At 43.8% G+C, this 22,777-nt stretch overlaps 3 protein-coding genes and 1 long non-coding RNA gene across 5 annotated transcripts in view; 1 reads left to right on the top strand and 3 right to left on the bottom strand.

The window, feature by feature from the left end:
• The window catches only part of LOC124034914 (calcineurin-binding protein cabin-1-like), an 89,298-nt gene extending 78,741 nt beyond the window's left edge, over nt 1-10,557 (bottom strand). Inside the window, 17 exon segments of the mRNA XM_046348311.1 lie at nt 60-203; nt 247-302; nt 528-589; nt 1,204-1,366; nt 1,521-1,660; nt 4,191-4,329; nt 4,502-4,610; nt 7,243-7,345; nt 7,429-7,671; nt 7,926-8,039; nt 8,199-8,342; nt 9,069-9,289; nt 9,590-9,655; nt 9,658-9,725; nt 9,818-9,914; nt 10,117-10,325; nt 10,544-10,557. Coding sequence (XP_046204267.1) covers nt 60-203; nt 247-302; nt 528-589; nt 1,204-1,366; nt 1,521-1,660; nt 4,191-4,329; nt 4,502-4,610; nt 7,243-7,345; nt 7,429-7,671; nt 7,926-8,039; nt 8,199-8,342; nt 9,069-9,289; nt 9,590-9,655; nt 9,658-9,725; nt 9,818-9,914; nt 10,117-10,325; nt 10,544-10,557 — 2,092 coding nt within the window.
• LOC124036273 lies at nt 10-8,917 on the bottom strand. 2 transcript variants are annotated; one of them, XR_006838901.1, is made up of 10 exons: nt 8,856-8,917; nt 8,568-8,737; nt 8,199-8,342; nt 4,191-4,610; nt 3,554-3,609; nt 1,508-1,732; nt 1,204-1,366; nt 704-759; nt 448-589; nt 10-302 (listed from the first exon to the last, which is right to left on the bottom strand). It is a non-coding gene; the product is annotated as an uncharacterized LOC124036273 (long non-coding RNA). The 2 variants fall into 2 exon arrangements; XR_006838902.1 differs by lacking the exons at nt 3,554-3,609; nt 4,191-4,610.
• LOC124036272 (calcineurin-binding protein cabin-1-like) lies at nt 7,269-7,789 on the bottom strand. Its single transcript, XM_046350610.1, has one exon. The coding sequence runs from the start codon at nt 7,708-7,710 to the stop codon at nt 7,363-7,365; it is 348 nt and encodes a 115-aa protein (XP_046206566.1). The 5' UTR covers nt 7,711-7,789; the 3' UTR covers nt 7,269-7,362.
• An 8,336-nt stretch (nt 10,558-18,893) lies between the features above and the next one.
• On the top strand, nt 18,894-21,736 carry LOC124035202 (neurofilament light polypeptide-like). Its single transcript, XM_046348632.1, has 4 exons — nt 18,894-20,026; nt 20,312-20,436; nt 20,627-20,928; nt 21,043-21,736. Exons 1-4 carry the CDS (start codon nt 18,959-18,961, stop codon nt 21,210-21,212), a joined length of 1,665 nt encoding a protein of 554 aa, XP_046204588.1. The 5' UTR covers nt 18,894-18,958; the 3' UTR covers nt 21,213-21,736.
• The last annotated feature ends 1,041 nt before the right edge of the window (nt 21,737-22,777 follow it).

Below are 22,777 nucleotides of genomic sequence, written 5' to 3'. Positions count from 1 at the left end.
CTTGGTCTGCTGCTGCCGGAGGCCGTTGCGCTTGGTCTGCTGCTGCCGGAGGCCGTTACGCTTGGTCTGCTGCTGCCGGAGGCCGTTACGCTTGGTCTGCTGCTGCCGGAGGCCGTTACGCTTGGTCTGCTGCTGCCGGAGGCCGTTACGTTTGGTGTAATTGTGGTCGACCAGAGTGGCCGTGTAAGGTGGGGACGTCAGACCTGCAGCGTTGGAGGGGAGGGAGGCCCCATGAACATCCATCACACACAGATGAAACACAGCAGTGGGAGTCCTCGTCCATCATGGAGAGGGGCTTCTCCCTGAGGTGAGAGAGGGGGTGGGGACAAAACAAAAGGTTGGGCCAGAGGGGGAGAATTATGTTTTTCCTTTTGGTTTGTAGCCGAGTCACAGAATGAGTTTTATAAGACAGAGCATAGATCCCAGGCTAAGGTTGAGGTCCCTCACTTTTCGTTGGACCTGCCCTTCTCTTCCCCCCCTGGCAAAGGGTCCAGTGGCCACCTCAGCCAGGATGTTGAAGATCATGCTCCAGGTCTGGTTCCTCAGACTCCAGCAGCTTGAGGAGAGTGGCGCTCAGTTGAAAGTACAGCTAGGGGGAGAGACATGCCAGAGAGTCACACAGCTTTAATAACAGAGTTATACTCTCTCTATATATATCTATTATTGAACAAAAGACTAGACTTTGGGTTTAAAACAAGTGTACCTCCAGGGCCTCCATAGACAAGTCAGGGGAATTGTGGTAGTGTATCTGGCAGCTCCCTTGTGCAGATAATGTGCGGCCCGCATGGGAAGAGAAAGAGACGAGAGCATCAGATCTTCATCTGATGGCTGTTAATAACACAGGATGAAAAGCTGGTTGCCATGGTCAATATCTTTCAATGGTCAAATGTCAGCCTTTAATGTACTGGAAAAACAAACAGATACATAGTGATTCTAGTGTAAGCTATAGAATGGAAGTACTGGGTCTGGAGAGGTGAATACGCAGTGAAGGTAGCAGGGAAACACAGACAGGGCTGCTTCATCGGACCTCTGACTTCCTAGTTTCCCTATAACTCACATCCCCTTCCCCCTCTTCCACTGTACTGACCTCCATGAAGATTTCTGCTCGGTTGAGCCCTAGGGCTCCCCTGTCTGTATAAATCTAGTCTGCAAGGCAGACCAATGAATCACTTGAGTCCACAGATAGTTTCCCCTGCTGTGCACCTGTTTGTAGAGCTGGATGTATTCCCGGGGTGGCTGCTTGCGTTTCTCTGCTATCTTCCCCAGCATGTAGTGAATGAACCACTCTTCCTCATCCCTATCCCCTCCCCCCTCACACCGAGACGTCCCCTGGAAACACGTCTCCAGCATGGTCTCTCTCCTCCATCTGAAATACACACACACACACAAACACTACTGTCAACAGTGATCAATTTACTGAACAATGAATTCACACACAGCATGACTAGAAGTGACGTCCATGAAGTTTAGAAAAGTAGAACACAAAACATTTATGAGTATTCTGTACACTGGTTGTCCACTGCACCGGTTTGATGACCTCGGAGGGAAGCTCAGTCCTCCACTGTTTGAGTTGGCGCGAGGTGAAGGAGTACACGGCGTAGGACATGGTGCTGTACTCGATCCACAGAGCCAGGTTGGTGCTGTCCATCTCCAGGGCCCTCTTAAAGCAGTTGAACACAGCCATGGAGTGCTTCCACATGGGGCCATCGCTCTTCAGTTCAATGGAGTTTAACTTGTCCAGGACACACACACACACACACACACACACACACACACACACACACACACACACACACACACACACACACACACACACACACACAGTCAGTCACCAGATCTCAAACCAACTCAACACTGGAAGATTCTGGAGCGGCACCTGTGACAGTGTTTTCCACCACCATCAACAAAACTCCAAATTATGTCATTTCTTGTGGAAGAATAGTGTCGCATCCCTCCCAATAGAGTTCCAGACACGAGTAGAATCTATGCCAAGGTGCATTGAAGCTGTTTTGGCGGCTTGTAGTGGCCCAACGCCTTATTAAGATACTGTTGGTATTTCCTTTATTTTGGCAGTTACCTATATATTTCAATGCATAATGACTTGTACAGTGTCATCACCTATAATGAATGGTCATGACGTGATGTATAGGACTAAACAGCAGGGTTGTGGTCAATTCCAATAAATTCACTCATGAAGTGGAGAATTTACATTGAAATCAATTCAAATTTCAATAGTCTTTAAGTTACAGAATTGGAATGAGACTTGAGTGTTTGAATTGGAATTGAAATAGTAAAAAAAAAAAGTCCTCTTTGGAATTCAATATTTGTACAGTTCACAGTCAATGGGATTAATGCACAAAAACAGACCTCTGGATATGTTTAAAAATAATTTCAATTTATATTACTATATTTCTAGTATCGCTAGGCTATCTAAACAGTGACATAGTCGGCCTGAAAGCCTGAGGAAATTTGGATAATATTGAATTGGGAGTGACCTGGAATTTAAATTGAATTTACAGGTAGAAGGAATTTAATTCTAATAGAATTTACGGAATTAACCCCAACTCTGCTAAACTGTTCTACGTGACAACATGTAAAGTCAGGCTGTGGCTACGTCCAGTCAATTAGCATTTGTGACTCATAAATGCCCCACACTGACCTTTAAAGGTGGTGAGGGTAGGTAGCAACACATCTGCCACGCTGATTCTCAACACTGGAGCCCCCCAGGGGTGCGTGCTCAATCCCCTCCTGTACTCCCTGTTCAGCCATCATTACGTTTGCATAGGACACAACAGTGGTAGGCCTGATCACCGACAACGACGAGACAGCCAATAGGGAGGAGGTCAGAGACCTAGCCGGGTGGTGCCAGAATAACAACCTATCCCTCAATGTAACCAAGACTAAGGAGATGATTGTGGACTACAGGAAAGGGGGACCGAGCACACCCCCATTCTCATCGACAGGGCTGTAGTGGAGCAGGTTGAGAGCTTAAAGTTCCTTGGTGTCCACAACAACGAACTAGAATGGTCCAAACACACCAAGACGGTCGTGAAGAGGGCACGACAAAGCCTATTCCCCTCAGAAAACTAAACATATTTGGCATGGGTCCAGAGACCCTCAAAAGGTTCTTCAGCTGCAACATCGAGAGCATCCTGATTGGTTGCATCACTGCCTGGTACGGCAATTGCTCGGACTCCGACCGCAAGGCACTAGAGTGTGTAGTGCGTACGGCCCAGTACATCACTGGGGCTAAGCTGCCTGCCAGCCAGGACCTCCACACCAGGCGGTGTCAGAGGAAGGCCCTACAAATTGTCAAACACCGTTCTCTCTACTACCACATGGCAAGCGGTACCGGAGTGCCAAGTCTAGGACAAAAAGGCTTCAACAGTTTTTACCCCCAATAAGACTCCTGAACAGGTAATCAAATGGTTACCCAAACTATGTGCTTTGTGTGCTCCCCCAACCCCTCTTTTACACTGCTGCTAATCTCTGTTAATCATATATGCATAGTCACTTTAACCATATCTACACATACATACTACCTCAAAAGTACCTCAAAGGCTTAAAGTACTGGAACATGAAGAGGGCGTGGCTCCAAAGGAGTTCCACCTGCCCTCCTTAGAAAAACACAGTTAGTTATGATGATAAGCAAAACATTTATTGTACTGTTAAAAAAAATTCTAGTACTAACGCACGCATACACACACACTTTTTAAAACTCGCCACCAAAGAGTTTGCCCTAAGATTCAACTCTTCCTAAGTGAAACCCTGGTGATTCCCTCTAGCATGATAAGGGACTAACAGCACAGGCTAGTACATTATGATGCAGAGGCAGTCAGATAATTAATCTCATTCAATTGCTTTCTTCCTCCTGTATTGACCTGCTCGAGTGGAGTTCCTGGGTCATATGACTCAGTGGACCAACCAGTAGTTAATTAGTCGGGGGACTGCATTCATTAACTAATGAACCTTGTCCCTTTGGAACAGAGTCTATTCATCATGCAATTACTGCATATCAGTTACACTACAAGCCAATCCCAGTGAGTAAACAACCTAATGTGGAATTGACCGCCACCTAGTGGCCAGTTGGAACACATTACATGATCTCTGTTAGCTAATCCTCAGATATGTGAACGGCATTGAAAGATTGACAGTCAGTAATATAACATTAAGAGGGCTGGGTGTTTGACCTGTTGAGCAGAGTGCTCCTCCAGATAACGGGCCATGATCTTCTTGCTGGGGTAAGCATACAGGCAGTAGAAGCACTGCTCAACGCCCATCTTATCTTTGTAGGGATGAGTATCCTCCACTCGAGGGAGACGCCTCTTTCTCCAGAACACGAACCATGAACATGAATACAACAATGAGGTTAGTTCTATCCTGATTAATCTTTGACAAATACTTTGAAAGATATTAGAAACTAATTCAAACCATATCATAGGAAAACAAAAACAGAGAATGTCCACACAATCTCAGCTCTGTTGACCGACTCGCATAGCACCTGAACAGAGCTCCATCTGAGTTGCAGCACCAGGAGCGGCGGCCCAGGTACTCATGGGCCAGGTTAAGCAGCATCAGGGAGGAGGGCAGAATGGGGGTGTTAGAGCAATCTGAAGAGAGTCACAGGAAACAGCAAGACATTTTAGGGCTTCCAGCATTGATTTAAATAGGGCATTATAGCAGTTATGAACAGGATGGACTTCACCACCACCACACACACAAAAGTATTTGGACACCCCTTCAAATTAGTTGATCCAGCTATTTAAGCCACACCCGTTACTGACAGATATAAAAAAATAATTTAAAAAAACACACAGCCATGCAATCTCCAGAGACAAACATTTGCAGTAGAATGGCCTTACCGGAGAACTCAGTGACTTTCTAACAAGCCACCTTTCCAACAAGTCAGTTTGTCAAATGTATGTAGTGCTAGAGCTGCACTGGTCCACTGTAAGTGCTGTTATTGTGAAGTGGAAACATCTAGGAGCAGTAATGGCTAAACCACAAAGCGGTAGGCCACACAAGCTCACAGAACGGGACCAGCGAGTGATGAAGCACGTAGCGCTTAAAAATCATCTGTCGTCAGGTTGCAACACTCACTATGAATTCCAAACTACCTCTGGAAGCAACATCAGCGCAATAACTGTTCATCGGGAGCTTCATGAAATGGGTTTCTATGGCCGAGCAGCCGCACACAAGCTTAAGATCACCATACACAATGACAAGCGTCAGCTGGAGTGGTGTAAAGCTCGCCGCCATTGGACTCTGGAGCAGTGGAAACGTGTTCTCTGGAGTGATAAATTGCATTGGAGAGATTGTACCCACTGTGAATATTAAAACCTACGCTAACCAGAAACCGTGGATAGACGGAATTCGCGCAAAACAAACTGCGAACCACTGCGTTTAACCACGGAGAGTTATTCCCTCCGGGAATAGGCAATCAAACAAGCAAAATGTCTGTAAAGGGACAAAGTGGAGTCGCAATTCAACGGCCCAGACACGAGACGCATGTGGCAAGGTCTACAGGCAATTAAGGACTACAAAAAGAAAACCAGCCACGTCAGACACAGACGTCTTGCTTCCAGACAAACTAAACACCTTCTTTGCCCGTTTTGAGGATAATAGTGCCACCGACGCGGCCTACTACCAAGGACTGCGGGTCCCCACTCTCCTGTCAACAAAACAAAGGAGATAATAGTGGACTTCAGGAAACAGCAGAGGGATCACCCCCCCCCCCACCCTATCCACATCGATGGGTCAGCAGTGGAGAAAGTGGAATGTTTTAAGTTCCTCTGCGTACACATCACAGACAAACTGAAATGGTCCACCCACACAGACAGTGTGGAAAAGAAGGTGCAACATTGCCTATTCAACCTCAGGAGGCTGAAGAAATTTGGCTTGTCACCTAAACCCCTCAAACTTTTACAGATGCACAATTGAGAGCATCTTGTCGGGCTGCCTGGTATGACAACTACACCAACCTCACCTGCAAGGCTCCTCAGAGGGTGGTGTGGTCTGCACAACAAATCACCGGGGGCAAACTACCTGCCCTCCAGGACACCTACCGCACCCGATGTCACAGGAAGGCTAAAAAGATCATCAAGGACAACAATCACCCAAGCCACTGCCTGTTCACCCCGCTTACCATCCAGAAGGCGAGGTCATTACAGGTGCATCAAAGCTGGGACCGAGAGACTGAAAAACAGCTTCTATCTCAAGGCCTTCAGACTGTTAAACAGCCACCACTAACACAGAGATGCTGCTGCCTACATACTGACTCAAATCATTGGCCACTTTAGTAAATGGATCACTAGTCACTTTATACAATGCACTCTAAATAATTCCACTTCAATACTGTTTACACATCTTACATTACTAATCTCATATGTATATACTGTATTTTACACCATCTATTGCATCTTGCCTATGCCGCTCGGTCATCCATGTTTCTATGTACATATTCTTATTCCATCCCTTTAGATGTGTGTATTAGGTAGTTGTGGAATTGTTAGATTACTTGTTAGATATTACTGCACTGTCAGAATTAGAAGCACAAGCATTCTGCTACACTCGCATTAACATCTGCTAACCATGTTTATGTGACTAATAACATTTGATTTGATTATTTTTAATCCCTCTTCACCATCTGGCAGTTCGATCGACAAATCTGGGTTTGGCGGATGACAGAAGTACACTACCTGCCCCAATAAATAGTGCAACCTGTAAAAGGTTTATAATGGTCTGGGGCAGTTTTTCATGGTTCGGACTAGGCCCCTTAGTTCCAGTGAAGGGAAATCTTAACCCGACAGCATACAATGACATTGTAGACGATTCTGTGCTTCCAACTTTGTGGCAACAGTTTGGGGAAGGCCTTTCCTGTTTCAGCATGACAATGCCCCTGTGCACAAAGCGAGGTTCATACAGAAATGGTTTGTGGCGATCGGTGAAGAACAACTTGACTAGCCTGCACAGAGCCTTAACCTCAACCCCAAAGAACACCTTTGGGAAGAATTGGAATACCGACTGAGCCAGGCTAATCGCTCAACATCAGTGCCCGAACTCACTAATGCTCGTGGCTGAATGGAAGCAAGTCCCTGTAGCAATATTCAAACATCTAGTGGAAAGCCTTCCCAGAAGAGTGGAGGCTGTTATGGCAGCGAAGGCGGGACCAACTCCATATTAATGCCCATGATTTTGGAATGAGATGTTCGATGAGCACATACTTTTGGTCATGTAATGTACCTTCATCATCCCCTACGAATATATGTGCTGGCGAAGCAGGCAGTTGAAGGCAGCCTCCTCGTGCTTGATGATGTGGTGCAGGAGAATCCAGGGCAGGGCTGAGCTGGACACAGCACACATTTATATATCATTTTCTGTTTCCAAACACACTTTGTCTCTACCAGGTATATTAGTGTGAGTGTTGACCCAGATGAGGTTGTTGGCCAGCCGGGCCATGCTGGTGTAGTGGTTGATGTTGCGCAGGAGCTGAGGGTCCTCTGTGAAGCAGACCTCGAAGCCTCCCAGCAGCATTGTGATGGTAGAGAACCACTCCTCCTTTGCCGTGTGAGAGCTGACTGGGACAGAGTTGAGCTGCTGCAGGGCTTCATTCAGGGCAACCTCTGTGCACTCCAGACACTGACGGTAGTCCTTCAGTTTCAACAGGTAGTTCTGGGGCAGACGCCAGGAAAAGAGGAAAAATGTCATCATGGTACATATTTGTTCATTTAATACTGCTTTCCTACGTCGGTACTACACTGATTAGTAGTGACAACCATGCCTCAAAGAGAAAGACTTGTTGAAACTAAAAGAACCATATAAAGACAAATACTACAGTATATCTACGAAATGATCTATTGCTGTATTAATCCAGAAGGTAAACTGCAGCAGCTGGACAAACTCCAGAGCCTTGACCCGCCCAGAGCCATAGCTGAGGGTGGGTTGCAGCAGCCACACCACAGACTCATAGTCCCTAGACTCAGACGCTGGATCTCCGCCAGGGACTGACAATGCTCCAGAGACACCATCTTCTTATCAATCTGTCCATGCAATGGGGAGAAGGGAACACTTTCTGATGAACCAGACAACTCAAAACCACAGGGGAACTACATGCTCTCATGGGATGGTTGAGGGCCAAGTGCATGTTATTCAAATAGACTATTTGTGCTATAGTTTTACTGTTCAGCGCTTCCACTGACCTCCTCCACCGAGATTACTGCATCTGCACGCAGGTTGGGCAGGTAGATGGTGTACCTTTCCTCCTCTGTGGTCCGTGCGTGAATCTCCGCAGTATGCCTGCACACACACACATCATAGCTCTCCAGGGCCTGGTCCAGGTCTCCCTGTGAGATGACACAAGCACACAAATCACGTCTTAGGTTATGGATTACACATGTCAATAGCAAATGTAGATCAGATTGATTTGTCTTAATTATTGAAACTAATATGTGAGATGTATGAGGAAAGGGGTCAACTTAGTATCATACTAGAAACAAATATTCAAGTGTTATGGTAAATAGTCAAGGAAACATGGGTAAATTATGTTGCAGGATGAATGTGAAGGTTACTTGCAGGGCCAAGAAGCATGCCTTGAGCAAGGAAACACACACCACCACAGCCACCCAGTTCTCCTCAAACAGGTTCCTCAGCTATAACAGGTCCCCCTCAGAGTGCTGCCCTGGGAACTCTGCATCACACCCAACACTGCTCTGGCCCCCACTGCACTTTCTTGGGGACCCTTCACAATAAAAACACAGAAAGGAATATACCAATATGGTTCATGCAAAATAAAGAAACCAACAGAAAACTGTATTTCATAAAGAATACCAAATTACACCAATGTGTTTGACACGTACCACTCTTGCCTTTGCTGTGAGACCACTGCTCCTGACATGATAGGCTCATCAGCTACATTTCCTGCATAAAACACCAATCACAAGTCTTTTACCGACAGCTTGACATTCGCATTAGGTGGAATGTGAAAAACACAGGCAGAGATGTAAGTTTCTCAATTAAAAACAATGTCAATAAAGTAATATATCAAAAGAGTCAGAATAGATGTCCTATACCAGTTTGTGTTGATTACTGCAGTTGCGGAGTAGAGGGTTGGGCAGGCCACTACTGTGCTTCCTCCAACTATGATACACCTCCTGCACCACTGCAGTCAGCCCACAGTCAGCCCACTCCTCCATGAACCTCTGACCCACCGCTTTCAGATGGCACATCGTCATCTCTAATATCCCACCATTGCTCATATTATTGAGCAGGAAGTCGTGGATATCCTGTTGTTCTGGGGATGAGGAAAGGGTAAGACAATGTAAATCCCATGAGATGTTTGACATCCGACTCTGCATTTCAGTCAGGGAATTGTGTAAATGTTGCAGATGGGGATCTGTGAAACTCACTCCACCTGCGCTGCTGAATAGCTATCTTTTCAGAGGGATGAATGTGTAAGACACCTCAGGAGGGCGAGTACATGATGCAGTTTGTGAGGCAGAGGTCCTGGGTTCGAGCCTCAGTATAAACCGAATCAGGAGGAAGCTGTACTCACTAAGCAAGCAGCGTGACGTCATTTACATAAGACATGTACCTGATTCCATGTATTCAGTAGTCTGAAAGGCATGCAGCTTGCGCCATGGAGCAGCTGGAAGTCCTACTTGATTTCACGCTGGGCCTCCAGGTTACTCAGGCTCTCATCATTTTCCTCAAGGTCAAACTTCTTCAGTCTGAGTGGAACGGAAGAGCCTAGTTATCATCCAATAAGAATATATACTTGCAATGTGTTGATAGTTTTCCCCTTGAGGTTTCATGACAATACCTGGATGGTAGGTATTTGAACAGCAGCTCCTGGAAGTTGATCTTCTCCTCCTTGCACTTGGTGTTTATGACCCAACCTGAGCTGCACTTGGCAGTGTCTCCTCTCAGGGGCCTTCTTCACCTTCTCCTTTTTAGTGATGGAGGTTTCCATAGCTGTGAGGGTACAAATGGATCCTTAAACCCATAAAACACACTATCAGAGTATACAATAAATCAGTCAATTTGACATTGTATAAATGGTTTCATGCTTGCAAATCAATGGAATTGACATGCTAAATTAGATGAAAAGAAGCTACTGACCAACAGAGGGGGCTGTAGTCTGTGTGATCTGAACCAGAGGGCTGGGCTGGGACAGTGGTGATGGCTCAGGGAGTGGAGGCAGGGAGATGCTGGGGCTGCTGCTGGGGATGGTCTGGAACTCACTGACAGGAGGAGGGCAGGGCTCAGGAGGCAAGGCCTGGAGGCAGTTGGGGTTGTGGTACTGGGACAGGTTGATCCTTCGGCCCAGGCTTGGGCATGGTGGCTCACATGGTTGTCTGATGTCTGTACATGGCAAGGAGGCTCTCTCCCATATGAGAATAAGTCCAAAATGCTTTTCGTCAATTAAAACAATGCATTCTTACCCTTAATCACAATGAACAGCAAGCGAGTCAACTGCAAAAAAACAAACGCATGTAATGAATATTAACAGCAACGGTCTCCCCTGACATTAGAAGTAGGGCCGTACCACTTCAGTAACATTTGCACGGAGTCCCTCTTCAAAAAAGGCTGCTCTTCAAAGCTTTGCTGATGAAATACAAACAGCCTGGAAAATATTGTGATAGATAATTAGGTAACACTTTACTTGGATAGTCCGGAAAGTCTATCTATACATGCTCTACAGATGGTCATACTGTCAACAAAGTATCTGCTTATAAGCAACTACTTACCTAAGGTTAGATTTAGAATAAGGGTTAGGGAAAAGGCGTCCACATGCTTCCCAGACGAAACAGTTCAGAAGAGTTTGTGCATATATTATGAGGTTTTTTTTGCTCGTTTTGGACTTTGTTAAGGGTTGTTCGGGCACGGCGTTTTTTCTTGAGGCAAACCGAAGTCGGTAGCAGAAGTCTGCGCCCCTTCGTCGGTGATTTGTCGAGAGATGACTCATTTTCATACACATTTTTTTTTCATTAAGAAACACTGCTCCAAACACATTTTTTTAGATATAAAATTGCATGACCAAGATCTCCTCGGCAAAAACGTGAGTCATCTCTGTAATAATGACAATTACAATAACACTGAATGAACAATGAACACTTATTTTAACTAAATATAATACATAAATCAATTCTATTTGGTTTCAAATAAATAATGAAACATGTTCAATTTGGTTTAAATAATGCAAAAAAACAGCGTTTGAGAAGAAAGTAAAAGTGCAATATGTGCCATGTAAAAAAGCTGACATTTAAATAACTTGCTCAGAACATATAAAAGCTGGTGGTTCAATATTACCAGTTCTTCAATATTCCCAGTTAAGAAGTTGTAGGCTGTAGGTATTATAGGAATTATGACGATGACTATTTCTCTCTATACCATTTGTATTTCATATACCTTTGACTATTGGATGTTCTTATAGGCACTTTAGTATTGCCAGTCTAATCTCGGGAGTTGATAGGCTTGAAGTCAAACAGCGCTGTGCTTCAAGCATTGCTAAGAGCTGCTGGCAAAAGTGCTGTTTGAATGAATGCTTACGCGCCTGCTTTCTGCCTACCACCACTCAGTCAGACTGCTCTATCAAATCATTGACTGTATTATAATATAATAAACACACAGAAATACGAGCTTTTGACTTATTAATATGGTCAAATCCAGAAACTATCATTTCGAAAACAAAACGTTTATTCTTTCAGTGAAATACGGAACCGTTCCGTATTTTATCAAATGGGTGGCAACACTAAGTCTAAATATTGCTGTTACATTGCACAACCTTCAATGTTATGTCATAATTATGTAAAATTCTGGCAAATTAATAACGGCCTTTGTTAGGAAGAAATGGTCGCATATACCCTGACTCAGCTTGCACTGAACGCAAGATAAGTGACAAATTTTCCTAGTTAATATTGCCTGCTAACTTTAATTTATTTTAACTAAATGTGCAGTTTTAAAAATATATACTTTGTGTATTGATTTTAAGAAAGGCATTGATGTTTATGGTTCGGGACATTTGTGCAACGATTGTGCTTTTTTCACGAATGCGCTTTTGTTAAATCATCACCCTTTTAGCGAAGTTGAAGTAGGCTGTGATTCGATAAATTAACAGGCACCACATTGATTATGCAACACAGGACAAGCTAGTTAAACTAGTAATATCATCAACCATGTGTAGTTAACTAGTGATTATGTGAAGATTGATAGTTTATAAAGATAGGTTTAATGCTAGCTAGCAATTTACCTTGGCTCCTTGCAGCCACAAGGTCCTTTTTGACGCCGCACTCGCCTGGCACGCAGTCTCCTTGTGGATTGCAGTGTAATCGGCCAAAATCTCCAAAAAGGCCGATGACGATTGTTATGAAAACTTGAAATCGTCCCTAATTAATCGTCATGGTACAAGATGAACTGGTCGACCTCTAATAGAGAGTTAGTTGAAATATTACTGATAGTCTGTAGAGCAAATAAAGTGTTACCGATAATTATTTCCACCCTCATTTTTGCACACCTGGACCGCCCATTAACATCATTAGTTCTTCCTTGGGCTCCCGAGTGGCGCAGCGGTCTAAGGCACTGTATCTCAGTGCTAGAGGTTTCACTACAGACCCTGGTTCGATTCCAGGCTGTATCACCACCGGACGTGATTTGGAGTCCCACAGGGCGGTTCACAATTGGCCCAGCGTCGTCCAGGTTAGGCCATCATTGTAAATAATAATATGTTCTTAACTGACTTGTGTCGTTAAATAAATAAAACATGTCAATCCTTTACATAGTGACAGAGGACAGATATACAGAGGAACGACTCTGTAGTCACTGAGTATGCAGACAACAGTAATGAAGTTGTCCAGACAGGGCCAGTGGTCGGGGTTACATTGCAGACCCTCCTCAAAGGCATGCTGCATCAATGGAATGCACAGCCACCTGGCCAATCTTGTACCATATAAATCGGAGCTCTTGGAAGATGGCGAGTTTCCAACTTGGAATTCCGAGTTGAATGACCTTTCAAATCAATTTCTCCCAGTCAGAGCTCGTTTTTCCAAGATCCCAGTTGTCTTGAACACACTGAAGTCGGTTGCCGCAATTCCAAGTTGTCTTGAATGTGGCACAAGTCTACATAAATCTCCCATTAGATGCCATCTTAACCAACTTCCTGGGCTTCAAACGCGCTATTGATGTCGCGTTCACCTCATGTTGGAAACTGTGTGCGAGTTCAAATTAATGTAAGTTATTTGCGTAGAGCTAACTATTGGCTGATTCTGGTACCTCCCAAGTGGGAAACTCGGGATCCAACTATTCCAACTTGGTTAACAAGTCGAATTTTCAGAGTTTCCGACACGACATGAACGCAGCATTATTATTCATATACCGTAGGAATGAATGGTGTCACGTGATCGATGGCTTTGTCCATTCATTTATACAGTCATTGTGATAACCGTATAAATCATAGTAGCTGGCGATACCCTGAACGAATTGCCGCTTTCAAATCTCAGACTTCTGACTTCAGTGCATTCAAGATAACTGGGAACTGAAGAAAAAGAAACAGCTCATCCAACTTGGAATTCCATGTCGGAAACTCTGGTATCTTTCTAGAGCTCCGACTTGAAGATCACTGAGGTCATGATTTGACCCCCCAAAAAATGTGTGCTTACATGACATCTGGGAACTCTGAAAAAGAAACAAGGGCAAATCATGACGTCAGTGATCTTCAGGTCGGAAAGTCTGAGCTCTAGAAACAGGCCCGAGTTCCCGAGTTGGAATTTCAAGTTGGGTGACCATTCAAAACGATTTTTCCCGGTCGGACCTCATTTTCTTCAGAGTTCACAGTTGTCTTGAACGCACTGAAGTCAGGAAATTCCGAGTTCCCAGTTGTTTTGAACACGGCATTTCCAGACAAATGGGAATTCAGAAAAACCTTTGGTCATATCATTGTCAGTGATCTTCAGGTCAGAAAGTAGGAGCTCTAAAAAGGAAGTGTGCGTTTCCAACTTGGAATTCCGAATAGGATGACCATTAAAAAAAATTAAAAGCACCCAAACATAATATATGATATACCATTGATTGCACACCATGGGTGCACGCTCTCTGCTCTCATTCCGTCATTTCGTTCAGACCCCGCAGCACGTTGGCTTGCAAAACGAGTTTACCCAAAACAGAGACGGGTCTCTGTTCTTGACCTTGGGATTGTGAAGAGACCTTTGGTGGCATGTCTTGTGGGGTATGCATGAGTGTCTGAGCTGTATGCTAGTAGTTTAAACCGACACCTTGGTACATTCAGCTTGCCAACACTTCTTTCAAAAACAAGTAGTGATGATGTCAATATCTCCTCCACTTTAAGCCATGAGAGATTTACATGCATAGTATTAATGTTAGCTCTCCGTGTACATTTAAGGGCAGGCCGTGCTGCCCTGTTCTGAGCCAATTGCAATTTTTTTGATGTCCCTCTTTGTGGCACCTGACCACATGACTGAACAATAGTCCAGATGTGACAAAACTAGGGCCTGTAGGACCTGCCTTGTTGATGGTGTTGTTAAAAAGGCAGAGCAACACTTTATTATGGACAGACTTCTCCCTATCTTAGCTACTGTAGTATGTGTTCACCATGACAGTTTACAATCCTGGCGTTATTACCAGTGGTGTAAAGTTTTTTTAGTCATCTGTACTATACACTACTATTTATATTGTACTTTTTACTCCATACATTTTCCCTGACACCCAAAGTACTTGTTACAGTTCGAATGCGTAGCAGGTTAGGAAAATGGTCCAATTCACACACATATCAAGAGAGCATCCCTGGTCATCCCTACTGCCTCTGATCTGGTGGACTCAATAAACACAAATGCTTAATTTGTAAATGATGGCTGAGTGTTGGACTGTGCCCCTGGCTATCCATAACTTAAAATAGCAAGAAATCCTTGCTGTCTGGTTTGCTCAATAAAAGGAATGTGAAATGATTTATACTTTTAATTTTGATACTTAAGTAAGCTATATTTACTCAAGTAGTATTTTACTGTGTGACTATCATTTTACTTGAGTAATGTTCTATTAAGGTATCTTTACTTTACTCAAGTATGACAATTGGGTACGTTTCCCACCACTGGTTATAATTTAGGTAGTGTGAAGTGTAGCACAGATAATTTTCTACCAAACTTTACTTCACTATACAAAGTATGTCTTCTAATCTTTCATGGCTAGTTGCAGGTGGTTCGTTTGAATTTAGAACATTTTCTGTTATTAAATTAAAATCACATTTTTTCTCTATGAAGTAGTCAAACAATGTGTAAGCCGCCATCTTGTCTATTTCAAATCTTCTCATAGATTGAGAACGGTGAATGTCATTCAAAGTGACAATTGATTTCCGAGTTGCACTCATGACATGCAGCATTTTGGGGTGGACACCCTCCTATCTCAATCAATAAGATATTAAGATTTGAAAAAGACAAGATGGCGGCGTACACATTGTTGGGTTACTTCATGGAGCAAAACATGTATTTAATTACATTGAGTTGAGCCCAGCTCAATGCTGATTGGTTAATTCTTTTATAATTCTTTTATCAAGGGTGGCCAAAAACTTTCTGGCATCAATCAATCAAATGCTACGGCCTCAAGATGTTATACTCTTTTGGTTCAGACAGCATTAGATACACGGGCTACACATACTAGGACAGAGGTGCGCTGTTTCCCTCGCTCAGATGATTTCTCAGGTGAGATTCAGCCACTTGCTAATTGGCGTAAAATTACGAAAACAAAGAGAGAGACGAAAGAGAAATTAAGGTTTTGTATTTTTTTATTGGTCAAATATTTGGGGGGGCCTGGCTTCCCTTGGCACCAATGAATACACACCACTATTGGTCAGCTTGTTAGTCTTGAATGATGCATGCCAAGATATACCAGAGATAAGAGCTGTTTGTGGTTGATTTGCATCAACACAAGTCAAACAGGGTTCACCAAGATGAACAAAATCGCAAACCGCTTTTTTTGTTCAAGCCCTAAATAACTGTTGTCCGCTAATGTAAGGCGTGCGTACTGGCGGTAGAGAAGTCAGGCGCAGGAGAGCAAAGACTGTGTTACAACGGCGCAGTTTAATGATAAAAATCACCATGAACAAAAACAATATATACAATGGGACAAAAACCCCAGACACAACGTGCCCCCGGTCGCAATTGTAAATGAATACTTGTTCTCAACTTGCCTACCTGGTAAAATAAAAAAAACAAGCACTTACAATAAACAATACCGGACAAGAACATGTGGGGAACAGAGGGTTAAATACAGAACATGTAATTGATGGAATTGAAACCAGATCTGTGGGAAGACAAGACAAAACAAATGGAAAATGAAAGGTGGATTGGCGATAGCTAGAAGACAGGTGACGTTGACTGCCGAACGTTGCCCGAACAAGGAGAGGGGTGACAGATAATCGTGATAACCTCTTTGCATCTGCCAATTTATTGGCTGTCCAGTATCCAGATTACCTTTCCCCAGAGCATCCTATACAGTTAATTTCTTTCCGTAATGTGTTGAGGAAGGCAACAGAACTGTTGTATTTGAAGCACCACTCCGTTCTGCCCAGTTTCCCGTATGTTGCTATGGCAATCGAGTCGTTTTTACCATCCCTGTAACTGTCGCTTCTGCGGGAAGATAATTTAAAACTAAAACTCATAAAGAACTATAGAAGCATTAAAGCAGATTCATGGTCAATCTGGCATCTGTATTGGCCGTACAGCATTTACTGCGATGTGGCCTCTGCAGAAGTAAGAGCATTCATACTAATTGCATGTTGCAGAGCTGTTGTGAAAGAAGTGAGTTTGTGCTTATACAGGACATACTGCCCCCAACTACAGTCAACCAATTATGTCAATGCGTAGCTATACAGAGCATTTGTAACAGAATTTGGGAGGTGCACGGCGATGTGGTACCGAGCTTGATTTGGCCAACACAAGCCTCTGGAGGCTACGTAATTGGGCCACACCCTCCTATGGAGCCTCTGGACCACATTTCCGGATCAAGCATAAATTGGTTTTTAGGCTCTTGTGTCAGGACCCGGTTACGAACCCGGGTCTCCGGAGCGAGAAACAGTCACTTAACCAACTGAGCCACGAATAGTCGGCAGAACCCAGAAGATGAGGCAGACACAGCAATACTTGAGACGGTGTATTTAATGAAGTAAAAAGTGAAGTTCTTCAGGAAAACATGTAACTCCACAACCTCAAAAGGAATCATACAAGAACAAAGGTAATCCTCCAAGACAAAAAAGGTAAATCCACAAGGTGGAAGGTAAAGCACAAAAAGCCTCAAAAGATACTCAAACAAACAAACAAACAAACAAACAAACAAGAACAAAAAACAGAATTCCACAAGGATCAACAAGAGTTCTCAGAGTACTAGGGCTGGGTGCTAACATACAAACACAGAGCAAAGAACAGAGGAAAACAAAGGGTTTAAATACAATCAGGGGAAACGAGGCACAGGTGCAAATAATAATGGGGATCAAGGGAAAACAAAAGGTCAAAAGGCACAATGGGGGCATCTAGTGACCAAAAACCGGAACAACCCTGGCCAAATCCTGACATCTTGGTCTAATATGTGCTTTTAAATACCTGAGTAAGCTCAACTCATTGCACTGGCGCCGTCGTAGCCTTGACCACGGCATTTGTTCACCGATATCCCCTTACTTTCAATCAGTTAATTTTTTATTTTTTTAACACCTAACTTCCTAGTACATATGGAAATGAATCACTTTATGAATGAGTTTTCAGGGTGTTACTGTCAAAATGATTTATAAAAAATAAAATATAATTGCATTCACAACTCTAGTCTGCCTTCAGAAAGCTTCCCCAAGCTGTGACCACTGTGTGTAGAGATTGTTTGGCGTGTTTGAGAGGTGGCATGGTATATCTTGTGCCTATTCTGAGTACCCAGATACAGGAAAATCCATGTTGTTTTTATGAATAACACATTTTCACAAAAATATAATTACATTCACAACTTTAAATTGTCTTCATAAAGCTTCCTCAATACACTAACTTTAAATAGATATTAGTAAGAATTCTGTGAAAGCTGGTATGATACAGTATATCTAGTCTAGTCTGAGTAGCCAAAATTCATGTTTTTAGATGATTAAACCATTTGCACACGAATACTATTGCTTTCACAACTTTACATTTTGTTCAAAAGACGTCCCCATCCTGTGACCATCATGTAGAGATTGTTTTGGAGTCTGTGAGAGGTGTTATATCTAGACTAGAGTCTGAGTAGCCAGACAAGTGGGATTTTCCTCTGTGACACCAGTGTAGCAAATTCAGGCGAGCCCAAATAGGTTTTAACCCAGAAACGTGCACCTGTGAGTCCAGTAGTGCTGTCATTATAAAGCCTGCACTAAGGACTACATTTTATGACAAAGGTTTTTAATACTGATACAAATGTTGAGCAAAATATACATTGATACAAGAATGAGGTTTTCTGCAATGCTCTGGACTCTTTCCCAGCTATATGGGAGTGGCAAAATGGTGCAGTGCTGAGTCATTGTTGGCAAAAGTACTTGCTCCCTCAATTGCCAGCGCTGTAGTTTCAAGCCTCTGCACTGCAGTCACCTGATGCACTGCTATAGTTTGTTTTTAGGGCTAAAAGTAACATTTCCTACTCATCCTGTTTCAGAAAGACAGACATGCTTCACAGCAAAATGTATGTTTTGTCGTTACAGACTGACCTCATTGCCTTCCCTCTCCACTGGTTATCCCCGCCCCTTACATATGTCTCTTTTCCTCTCACCCTATCTCTCAATCCCTTTCTTAACAGCTCAGACTTGGCTGGCTGGCGCTGTCATTAATCCCTGCTGTCAGTGCTTTAAAAGGTTTGCGTCACAGTCATTACAGCCCTATAAAAGCCACAGTGATGCAGATCCCACTGTGCAGTCGACCCAGCAACTCCATCAAACATAGAGCTGCCTGTTTCAGTCATGAGTTCCATTGGTTACGACCCTTACTTTCCTTCCTCTTCCCACAAGAGGAGGGTGACACTGCGCAGTGGAGGGTATGGAGGCAGTGCAGGAGGAATGACATCCAGGTCGGTGTATTCCAGCCTCTCTGCCCCCCTCTCATCCCATGGGTCATCCCGGCTGCATTACCCAACATACAGCCGTAGCTCCTCCATGCTGCTGTCTACCCCCAGATCTGCTGCCACTGCTGAACTGGACATAAGCCAGGCGGTGCAGGTCAGCACTGAGTTCAAGGCCGTGCGGACGCAGGAGAAAGCCCAGCTGCAGGAGCTGAATGACCGCTTTGCCAGTTTTATCGAGCGCGTCCACGAGCTGGAACAGCAGAACAGGCTGCTGGATGCTGACCTGCTGATCCTCAGGCAGAAGCATGGCGAGCCCTCCCACCTCAGGTCCCTGTATGAGCATGAGATCCGCCAGCTCCGTGCTGCTGTGGAGGAGGCCCGCGATGAGAAACAGGCTGCCCAGAACCACAGGGACCAGATGGAGGAGGTGCTGCAGAGTCTACAGGGCCGTTATGAAGAGGAGGTAGTCAGCAGAGAAGAGGTAGAAGGCCGTCTGATGGATGCAAGGAAGAGGGCGGATGAGGCTGCTTTGGGCCGTGTTGAGCTGGAGAAGAGGACAGAGACACTACTGGATGAGTTGGCCTTCCTGAAACGTCTCCATGAGGGGGAGATAGCGGAGCTGCAGGCCCAGGTGCAGTACAATGCCCAGGTGTCAGTGGAGATGGAAGTGGCCAAGCCAGACCTGTCCGCAGCCCTCCGAGACATCCGTGTCCAGTATGAGAAACTGGCACACCGCAACCTCCAGTCAGCCGAGGAATGGTTCCGCAGCAAGGTGAGTGTGATGACAGAAGGCACCACCCGCAACACAGACAACGTTCGCAGTGCCAAAGACGAGGCCGGGGAGTACCGGCGCCTGATCAAAACACGGAACCTGGAGATTGAAGCATGCCGTGGGATGAACCAGTCCCTGGAGAATCAGCTACAAGAGGTGGAGGAGAAACAGAGTGCTGAGATCGCAGCCCTACAGGTCAGTGACAGTGCCAGAGCAGCACGAATGAAAAATCTAACCTGTCTAAATATCTGCATCAGCATAAGTAGTGTAGCAGACTCTGCTGAGCCTAATCTTTCAGACAAATGCGCACAATGAATATTCTACAGAAATGCTGCTTAATGCATCATTTAGATCAACAAAGTAAGTTTTGGCCTATAGAATATGTTGTTTGGTCATGATGTTTGGAAAAACCTTTACATACATCAGATATATTCCACAATCAACACCTCATTAATCATATTAATGATATCTACAAAATAGGAATCAATTGGCCAGCTGGAGGACGAGTTGAGGACAACTAAGAATGAAATGGCCAGGTACCTGAAGGACTATCAAGACCTCTTGAACGTTAAGATGGCTCTGGACATCGAGATAGCAGCTTACAGGTCTGTAACTCATAACATTAGACCTGCATGTTGTGTCTACTTCGCAGAGAGGAACTTCCTGCAGAAGTTTATAATTGTACCATTACTATATGATCATAGATTGGATTATATGTGTTTTACAGTACAACAAATTTAACTGAGTGCCAACCAGGGCCATCTCTTGTGATCTATGTATCTATTCTGTTTCCAGGAAGTTGCTTGAAGGGGAGGAGAATCGCTTCAGTGCTGGAGGACCAGGGGAAATGTCCAGTGTCTACTCCCAAAGCCTGAGTGTTGCCCCATCCTACAACCGCCCCATGTTCTTCATGCAGTCCAGCCTGAGCTCTGCTGCCCCCTACCTACGCATGTACAGCTCATCATTCTCCTCTGCGGATGAGATTATAGCTGCCAGTCAAGCACAGCCTGCTGAGTCAAGTCCTCAGGAAGAAGAGGGGGAAGAAGAGAAGAAGGGAGTCGAGGAAGCAGAGGAAGAGGAAGAAGAGCAAAAAGCAGGTCAGTGTTGTCTAGAGTTTGAATTAATGTGATTTCACTTCTTTTTTATAAAGGTTTTGAATTGTCAAGTTCATTGCCTACAGTGGTTAACAACAAATCACATTGTCTCTACAGGTGATAATGAAGATATGGAGAAAGAGGAAGCAGGGGAGCCTAAAGAAAATGGAGAAGATGAAAGCCAAGAAGGAGGAGATGGAGTGGAGGATGGAGCCACTGAAACAGAAGAAGGGGATGATAAGGGAGAAGAGGAAGAAAGCAAACAGGAAGTAGAAGTGGCAGAATAAAAAGAGAAGCCAAAAGAACAAAATATTTAAATCAAGAATGAATGACACATTGATTGTTCCCTATCGAGGTGCTCTATAAATAGATCAGTTCAGTACAATCAATCAGGAAACCACTGTATATACAGCAGAGGCCTTTATGTTTGAGTTCAAATAAACAGTATGGCTGTACACTGAGTGAAGCAGAGCATGAGAGTGTATGCATGTGTGTGCCTGCAAGGTGCTCTTCAGAACAATAAAAAGCAAATACCTGTATATGAAATACATCAAAATAGATTCAATATGATTGCTTAATTATTGGGTGCGAGAAACAAGAGAGAGCATGTGTGGAGTTTTGTGAGCAAATACTGTATTGTATTAGCCTGTGAAATATTTGTTTGAAAAACCTATGTGCTTTTCTGTCACCACAATATGCCTATAAGAACACCATTGTGTTCAATACTTGATTTGAAATGCCTTAGACCAAATCTTCTTCGTGGGATCCATGATGTACAGTACTGAACACAAATAAAGACATGAAACATGAATCATGGCATGACTCAATTCACTACACTTATGAAGTTACTACTCATTTTCATGACTGGCCAGATGAGTCAGCAATAAGTGTATGGAGTGTATAGATAATAGCATTGGCGAATCAGGATGTTCTTTTAGAATAAAAGGGATGTGTATTAGAACAACTGTTTCAATTATAGTTTGGTTGATAGATGATGTAATTTCTCCACAATGTACCTACGACCTGTATGTGTCATCTGAGAGACGCCCTCTTAGATGGCCCTTTGACAGACAATGAAAAAGAATTAAAGACATTTAGATATTTATTTTTTCAAATTGACAGATAGTAAGTAGAGAGCAGGAGCCTTTGTGTGCGTGTGTGTGTGTGTGTGTGTGTCCTCATAAGGTCCTGTGTTTTTCCTGCTAGCTCACTCTCCTTTACATCACTGGCCATAATTCAGAAGTTTTATGACTCAGCTAAGTTGGTGCTGCACCAAAGAATCTGGCCAAATGTCTACTGATGGAGGATGCCAGCAAAAAGCAATTCCATTAGAGAAACAAGAGAGGAAAATCCTACTGCATTAAATCTTGACAGAGGACGGTCCTGTTTTATTCCAGACACTCTTTTTGCACCACACTGCTGGCGGAAATGCACAGCCATTCATACACATACAGGAACACTGTATGAATGCTAAATGATTACATACATACCATGGGCTATATGTGACTTGTTGCTATTCATATCAAGTTGAATTTTGTGGCTGTGTATCCCCAAGAAGGAGAACACTTGTTCTTTCAAGGATATCAGTTTTACTTGACAGGGACACCGAGAGGGTCTTAATTTCTGCAAGTGGCTATAAATCTTCTGACTGTTTGGCTAAAGTTCCCTCTCTTTAGCGTCACTGTTATTCTGAGATGGCATATGGTTTATTTACCATCATCACTCTCTCTTCACATTTTTATTCATTTTATTCTCCAAAACAGACACATAAACTTGTATTCCTTTGTAATATATGGCATAACCCACACTATGCTATTTACACCAACAATTGGACTACAATGCTACAGAGCTC

This window comes from Oncorhynchus gorbuscha, linkage group LG05, assembly GCF_021184085.1.
Source record: "Oncorhynchus gorbuscha isolate QuinsamMale2020 ecotype Even-year linkage group LG05, OgorEven_v1.0, whole genome shotgun sequence".
In the NCBI taxonomy this organism is placed as follows: domain Eukaryota; kingdom Metazoa; phylum Chordata; class Actinopteri; order Salmoniformes; family Salmonidae; genus Oncorhynchus; species Oncorhynchus gorbuscha.
Note: the sequence above shows the minus strand (reverse complement) of the source record. Positions and strands in the feature narration are given on the sequence as shown.

What these genes read in the sequence shown, in the direction of transcription:
- LOC124036272 (XM_046350610.1), bottom strand. Translation starts at nt 7,710, where the DNA reads ATGATGACATTTTTCCTCTTTTCCTGGCGTCTGCCCCAGAACTACCTG.
- LOC124035202 (XM_046348632.1), top strand. Translation starts at nt 18,959, where the DNA reads ATGAGTTCCATTGGTTACGACCCTTACTTTCCTTCCTCTTCCCACAAG. An exon ending in CTGAGATCGCAGCCCTACAG is followed by an intron (nt 20,027 to 20,311) that starts GTCAGTGACAGT and finishes TCTACAAAATAG; the next exon opens with GAATCAATTGGCCAGCTGGA. An exon ending in GGAAGAAGAGCAAAAAGCAG is followed by an intron (nt 20,929 to 21,042) that starts GTCAGTGTTGTC and finishes TTGTCTCTACAG; the next exon opens with GTGATAATGAAGATATGGAG.